Genomic DNA, 7,920 nt, shown 5'->3' on the forward strand with positions numbered 1-7,920 from the left:
ATGGCACCATACGAGGCATTATATGGAAGAAAGTGCAGATCGCCACTTTACTGGGATGAAGTTGGTGAAAGAAAAATGCTAGGTCCAGATTTGATAAATGACATGATTGAGATCGTGAGGCAAATTCGATTGAGAATCAAGGAGGCACAAGATCGGCAAAAGTCTTATTTCGATGCACGTCGGACGGAGTTGAAGTTTAACATCGGAGATAAGGTGTTTTTGAAGATATCTCCTTCTAAAGGGATAACTAGGTTTGGAATCAAAGGAAAATTGAAGCCACGTTTCATCGGGCCTTACGAGGTTCTTGACGAAGTAGGTCCGGTGGCATATCGTTTGGCATTACCACCAAGCTTGGGAAATGTACACAACGTGTTTCATGTGTCTCAACTCCGGAAATATGTTTATGACCCGAAGCACATAATCCACTATGAAGAGGTTAGTCTAACACCAGATTTAAACTATGAAGAGAAACCTATAGCTATCCTTGATCAAAAGATACAACAGTTACGGAATAAGTCAATATCAACAGTGAAAGTTTTGTGGAATCACCATGGACAAGAAGAGGCAACATGGGAGTTAGAGGAGAAAATGAGAGAACAATACCCAGAAATGTTTATGTAAGAAACAACAAATTTCGGGACGAAATTTTTTTTGAAGGAGGAGAGGATGTGACAACCCGAACTTTTGATGTTATAAATGTAAGAAGTGACGGCTAAATATGTATATGTCCCTCTTTTTCCCAACTTTAAAAATATATATATAATAAAAAAATAAATAAACTAATTAATAAAAGAATATTATTTTTTTTTTTCAAGAATAGCTTTGATGAGTCAAGAGTAGGTTATATTAGTCATTTTGTTGACTAATCAAAGCTAAGAATGTAGGCTTGATTAGTAAATAGTACGTGTCATGAATTGTACATAAAAGATACCAATGAACACTTATATATATGTATGTGATCTTCTGTTACACCTCTTTGAGGTTTTAAAAAAAAAGAGAGAGATTACACCACTTCATAAAATTCACATCTACACTAAAACATACGCCGGGTTTTGACGTGAAACAAGAAGCAACACAAAGAAGGAGATTTACGAAGAAAGTAACGACGGAAAACGAAGGATCTTTTCCTAATAGTTGGAAAGTAAATAAGGTGAGCTTTCCATCCTACATACTAATGTGGATAAAAATCGCAAAGTAATTTCGAGATTTGTTATGGTGAAAATCCAAACTCATGCTCGTCAATGTTATTGTCCCGTCAGAAATGATTTATGCCTATCTGCCTTGGTTATGCCAAATATGTTATAATCGAATTTGGGTTCAAGTAAGGCCGCAAACCTTGCTTGGACTAGTGTACACAAATGGACCGTGAGCCGTTGGCCGGTCATGTGACCGTCGTGGAAGGTGGCCACCTTCCCGGTACACAAATGTTAAGATATGGCAAATGAACTTAGACCGCGGTTGAACATAGAATTTTAGCAAGCTCAGGCCTTTTAAGTAAAAAAAAAATCCATGAGTGTTGCTGTAATGATGTGACAATATTTTCAAATATATAATTGTATTTTTCGGCATTGTGTTCACTGAGTACTCCTGTACTCAGCTCTGTATGTATTTCTAAACGTGCAGGTTGAGCTGCAAAACGGTGAAGCAAGGGGGTTGAGAGAAAGTTCTTTTGAGTTGATCTAGTAAGACCTCCGAGGTTTATGTCTCTATACATGAAACTGTGTTGTTTACTTCCGCTGTGAAAACTATAACTTCAAATCCTATTTTGTATCATAACGATATCCTTTGATCCTATATTACTCCTACTCAAGTATTTCAGGATGTATACATGATATTTTTATAATTTCCGTCTGAATTTGTACTTGTTATTACTTATCCCTTTTTCCTCATCCCCACTTCTCTTAACCCTCCCCTTTTAGTCACGAATTTTTTGTACTATACTATCCATAGGTAGTGCGGCCGTGACAAGAAATCACTTTCCAAATCCTTCCCAACTTTGGGAATCTGATGATCGTTTTAAAGATCAAAAGTATTATGAGTTCATTCTAGTGGACTCTGATTCAGTGGAAATAACTCACAATTACGATAGATCTAAAGAGATTGAATACTCAAAATGTGTTATCAAAAGAGTTCATACTCCTACCACTTTTGGTGGTCAAAGTGAATTCAAAATGTTCCCAGTTAACCACCCAGCTCAGGGGTATAATTACATTGATTATAAGAATGCTTGGTTTAGAGCTTTTTTAGTTAGACCCTTCAACCACTCTTGGTTCATAACTTTCCACCACAACTGTGATAAACAACCTCCCGTCTGGTTTGTTGATTGGTGGAGAAAAATGGGGTCTTCTATCCAAATTCTTCATCTTCAAATTCAAGAAGGTTTTAATGTCTTTGCAGAGTTTTCGACTCTAAAAAATTATAAAAAGCTCATCATCTTCCACGCTGAATTCAAAATTCCTTGGATTTTTGCATGAGATTTCAATTTTGAGAAAATTTATCCAGACCCTACCCTTATTCTCTGACAAGGGTCTATAAAGTCAAATGGTGGGCGAGGTTCCAAAATCATATTGGAACTGAACTGGCTGTTAGACATTTTTTAAGCACTGGTGAAAAAGTGATTTATCAAAAAAATGATAAAGGAAAAGAAAAAACAGAAACAGCCAAGAAGGCCAACAGTTCAGGACAGAAAATTGATAGTTATATGGACCATCTTCCAGATAATATCAAGAAAGAATTCTTTGAATATCTGGCGCAAAACTCTGTTTCTTCAAGATCAAAATCTGAAGAATCCGTCTCCTCAGACCCTATTAGGGATCAAGACCCTTATAACTTTTAATATCTCTTAATTTTCAGGAAAATAGCAATCAAAGAGGAAAAAAAAAGAAGAAACAAAATTATCCATATAATGCTTGCTGCACAGAGATGCCATTAAGAAAGAATTTTGGTCATGAAGTCAGAAGATTAGAAGAAGAAATCAAAAATCAAGAAAGAAAGATCAAGGTCTTCTATGAAATCCGAAGAAGTAGAGAAAGAATTTCTGGATTTATCAGATTCAAGGAAGACCATGAAAGAAAGATGAGAACTATCGAAGAGCTTATTCAAAGGAGAATCAAAATCATCAAAGAACGCAAAAGAAGGATTCACATCATCCAAATCATACTAGCTGCCTAATCGAAAGATTGTCAGAATATTTGCCACAAAAGACAAAAGTTTTATCACAATTTTCCAAGAGTATACTAAAAGTCAAGAGTTATCATCAAAGGTGTCCACCACTTCCCAAGATGATAAGCACGTAGTATTTATTGTAATCTTTTGCAATATAATATTATGTAATAATTAACTTTGTAGCTCTATAAATAGCTTGTAAATTAAGGAGAAAGGGCACACCGGTCTTAGAGTTTTTAGACCATTGCTCTCTTCCTCCTCCCTCTGTAACCCTTGAAGTTTTTAAGCCACAAGTTAGTTTTCAAAACTCATACTTTGTTTTATTTAGTATCTTTCATATTGCCTAGTTTATCATGCTTAATCAGTACACCATCCAAGTGGAGTCCATTTTGCTATACTTGCCTAGCTGCAAGATGATCTCGGTGGATTTTTCATTGGATTTCAATGTTGTGGAAACCATTTTGATATACTTGCCCAGCTGCAAGATGATCTCGGTGGATTTTCCATACGTTATTTACCTGTCATCATACCTCTTCATTCATATTTCTTATTCAAATAACAGAATAATTAATCTGGGATTGATTCAATTTGGTATCCGAGCCATTTCGATGGCGGTAATGTATATTAACCGGTGTTCTATGTTTACTTGTCATGTTACTCAAAGCAGAATAGGTAAGGACTATTTTAGATCTGAATCTAGTAAAAGAAGCGTTGGAATTCAGGATTGGTAAACTTGTAAATCGGTTGGTAAGCCTTGAATTTAGGTGTTCCACGTATAGTGTTCCCCTTCGACCAGCTTCTTTCTACTAAAACAGATCCTTTTTAAACCCTTATCCCTCTGTTTGTCCATGGCCAGTAAATTGGTAAATCTGTTAAGACCCAAAACTGAAAAGAAATATGATAAAAATATTGTTTCCAGTAATGAGATTCATGCACCCATTAATTACTTAGATTGAAGTATCCCTAAAGAAAAGGTTGAAAATTTTTATAAAATAGGTCTTATAGATTTTAGGACTGCCTTTTCTATAAGGACTCATGAAGAAACTAGAAGTATCTTGCGCAAGTCAGAAAGCTTTCCTCTCCTCAATAAAGATTCTATAAAAATATATAGAAAAAGGCCATAGGTATGCCCATTTTGGTCTAGCCCAAATTGTTGTCAAACCTTTAGTCCATATAGGAGTCGACACACCCATTTACCTAGCTTTGAGTGACAAAAGACTTAAGAAATATCAAACTTCTATCTTAGCCATGGTCCAAACTAATATTTGTAATGGCCCAATATACTTCAACTGCTCCCCGAACTTTTCTGTTGATCTGACAGACCCTATGATTTTAGAATCCCTTGTGCTTGACATTCAGATACATGGAAATGAGTTTCATAATTGCAAAAATTTTGCTGTCATGTTCAGAGTCTACCTTAGGCTTATGTCTTCAAATTTGAACCCTAAATTTAGTAAGAACCCTTTTGTGAAAGGAGAAACTATTCTCTTAAAAGTAGATGTTGAACAATCCACAACATACACTCCTAAACGTCTTAAATGGAATCAAATGACAATTCCAAGTCAGTTTATTATAAAAGAACCTCAAATCCCCAGGGACATTGAAAGGAGAGAACCATCTCAAATAATTGAAGAACCTGATGGTACTATAACAGTCAAATTTGATAGGACAAATTCTTTCTCAAACTACAGAATCAATAGAAGCTTTAGATATGAGGATAGTAGAGCTTCCTGTTCAGATATTCCTAGTCCTTCCGAGTGAAACTGGACGTTCAAAACACCTATACCACAGTCAAACTCCCCGGTTGAAGAAAATATAGGTGACCCTTACTCACCCACTAGAAGTACTATGGTCATAACTCTTAATAAAGAATTTACACCAGATATGGAGTATTTGAATAAAGAATTAAGTTCTCCTTTTTACAAAGAAAAAGAAAGATGGTTTAACAAATTAGATAATAAGATTAGAAGCAAAATAAAGAATGAATGGATGAATGAAATGAAAAGAATAAAATCAAACATTCTTTTTTATGATTTTATAGCAATATACCTCTCTTCAGAAGGATGGTATGATTGTTTTAAAAAACCTACCATTGAAGTTAATTCAAGTCTTATAAAAAATGGTGTTTGTCAAATAACGATATATCATTTCGGCAGTTCATCCTCTTCTTCAATCTTTAAAAATTCAAACTTATAAAGGGGAAATTATTGCAGACCCTTTTAAACAAACTAAAAAGCCTAATGAAAAAAATCCTACTGAAAATGAAGAATTACAGAGAATTATCCAGCAGAATAATTATTCAAACCAAATTCTTAACACTATTGCTAACCAAGTAGATATTATTTCCACCAAGAGCCCTTCACCCGTCAAACAGAGTATCCTGAATGATACTTCTAGACCTTTTTCAGAAGTAATGATATTCTTAGAAATAAGAATGTAACTTTTAACCTAAAAACAGAAAAATTATTAACAAAAGTTTCTGAAAAACTTGGTGAGCCAAGTACCTCTAATACTAATGTCATCAAGAAAATCATGAATCAAGTTCTGAACAAGCAAGTTGTTCTTCCTCTGATACGGAGAATGATTCTGTTGAAAAATTAAAAGAAGTTTTCAAAAAGTCTGATAACTCCCCCTTTAAGATTAACAGGATATTTAAAAGAAAAAAGTTTAATAGTAATAAAAATTATTATAATAGACCTTCACCCGCAGATATGCTTTATGAAGAAAGAGGACAATTTCATAAATCTAGTTACGACGGAAATTCAATAACAGAATGGAAAATAGATGGAAAATCTGAGTATGAAATCCTTAATACTTTGCGAGAAATGGGAATGGCAAAGATTGCTTATAGGTACAATGGAATTTCTGAAAGAGAAGCTTGCATCCTTCTTGTTAATGGTTTTACTGGTCAATTAAAAAATTGGTGGGATAATGCTTTAGATCTTGGAAGAAAGGAACAAATTTTAAGCCATGTTGTGAGTATTGAAGACCAAGATGGAGAAATAAAAGAAACAAGCGATGCTTGTGATTTCCTTGTAGTCACTATTTCAATGTATTTTATTGGAAACCCGAGAGAGGAGTATAACAGTTCTTCCATCATCCTGACCAATCTTAGATGCCCTTCCTTATCTGATTATAGGTGGTATAAGGATGTCTTCATAACCCAGGTTCTTAAAAGAAATGACTGTAATCAAGCTTTCTGGAAAGAAAGGTTCATTGCAGGATTACCCAAACTTTTTAATGAAAGAATAATACAAAAAATCAAAGATGATATAGATTCTGAGAATATTCCTTTTGAAAATATTACTTTCGGGTAATTATTTGCTTTTATCAAGAAAAAAGGCTTAGCCCTATGCATGGAAATAAAAATACAAAACAAATACAGAAAATATAAACAGAAAGAGAAGAGCGAATTAGGATGTTTCTGTGAAATGTTTGGAATTGAAAAGATTGAAGCCCCTTCTTCTATGATTAAAAGGAAGACTAGGAAGATTAAAAAAGAATCACAAAGGTCTGAATATAAACCTTACAAAAATAAATTTAGAAGAACAAAACCTAAAAGAACTTATAAACCAACCAATGATAAAGGAAAAAGTGATATAAAATGTTGGTATTGTAAAAAATTAGGACACACTGAAGACCAATGTTGGAAGAAAAAGAAGAAGAACATTAGACTAATAGGTAAACAAATCAATAATCTTTTAAGAGAAAAGGATAACTCTTCTAACTCAGAAAGTGAGTCCGGTCAAGAAATAGAAGAGATGCTAGATACCTCTGACGAAAGTGATTATCATAGTAGTATTGAACATGGAAAAGATATTTGCAAAAATTGTATCCACGTCATATCTAAAGAAAAGAAAGAAGTCATCTTTGATCTTATCCAAGAAATCCCAGATACCGATATAAGGGATAATTACCTTAATAAGTTAAAAGATTTCATTCTTTAAGAACCTTCTACTTCTAAGAGGATAAACATCAATGAACAATTTAGTCTAAATAAACTGTGGGATAAATATCCCTATCAAAGCATATCTAAACAAATAACAACCAAAGACCTCCAAAGTGAAATAATAGCCTTAAAAAATAAATTAATAAAGAATTTTATGATTTAAAAGAAAAGAACTTTGAAATAGAGACAAAACTCCCTATTATTGAAAATAATAAATAAATTGATAACCGGAAGAATCTTGATCCAGAAAATAACTCTATAAAAGTTATCCGAGAAATTGAATACCAAAAATGGCATGTTAATATCACTCTTGCGGTTAATGACTTCAAAACCAGTATTATGGCCTTGGTGGATTCAGGAGCAGACCATAATATTATCAGAGAAGGTATCGTTCCTACTAAATATTGTGACGAATCCAAAGAAAAACTTTATACTGCTAATAATACCCTTTTAAAAATCAAATACAAACTCTCCAAAGCTCATATTTGTAACAATGGGTATTGTTTCAAGAATATCTTTACTATTGTTGAAGATATCACATATAATATGATTCTTGGAACACCTTTCATAACTCAGATTTATCCTTTCTATGTCAATGATAGTGGTATTACCACCAAAGTTCAGGGAAGAGAAATAAATTTTAAGTTCATCTCTCCCATTAAGAAGCAAGAAATTCTTAATCTTCAGAATAACTCTATATTCAGACAAATTAATAATATTACCCAAAAACAAAAACAAATTGGTTTTCTAAAAGAAGAATTACCTTTTCAACGAATTGAAGACCAACTTAGAACTCCTAAGATCAT

General features: G+C 33.5%; 1 protein-coding gene across 1 annotated transcript; it reads left to right on the top strand.

Annotated features, from left to right (window-relative positions):
- Positions 1-621, top strand: LOC121764203. The gene has a single exon (XM_042160259.1). It carries the CDS (start codon positions 1-3, stop codon positions 619-621), a length of 621 nt encoding a protein of 206 aa, XP_042016193.1.
- The last annotated feature ends 7,299 nt before the right edge of the window (positions 622-7,920 follow it).

This window comes from Salvia splendens, chromosome 14 (assembly GCF_004379255.2).
Source record: "Salvia splendens isolate huo1 chromosome 14, SspV2, whole genome shotgun sequence".
Lineage (NCBI taxonomy): Eukaryota > Viridiplantae > Streptophyta > Magnoliopsida > Lamiales > Lamiaceae > Salvia > Salvia splendens.

What these genes read in the sequence shown, in the direction of transcription:
- LOC121764203 (XM_042160259.1), top strand. Translation starts at nt 1, where the DNA reads ATGGCACCATACGAGGCATTATATGGAAGAAAGTGCAGATCGCCACTT.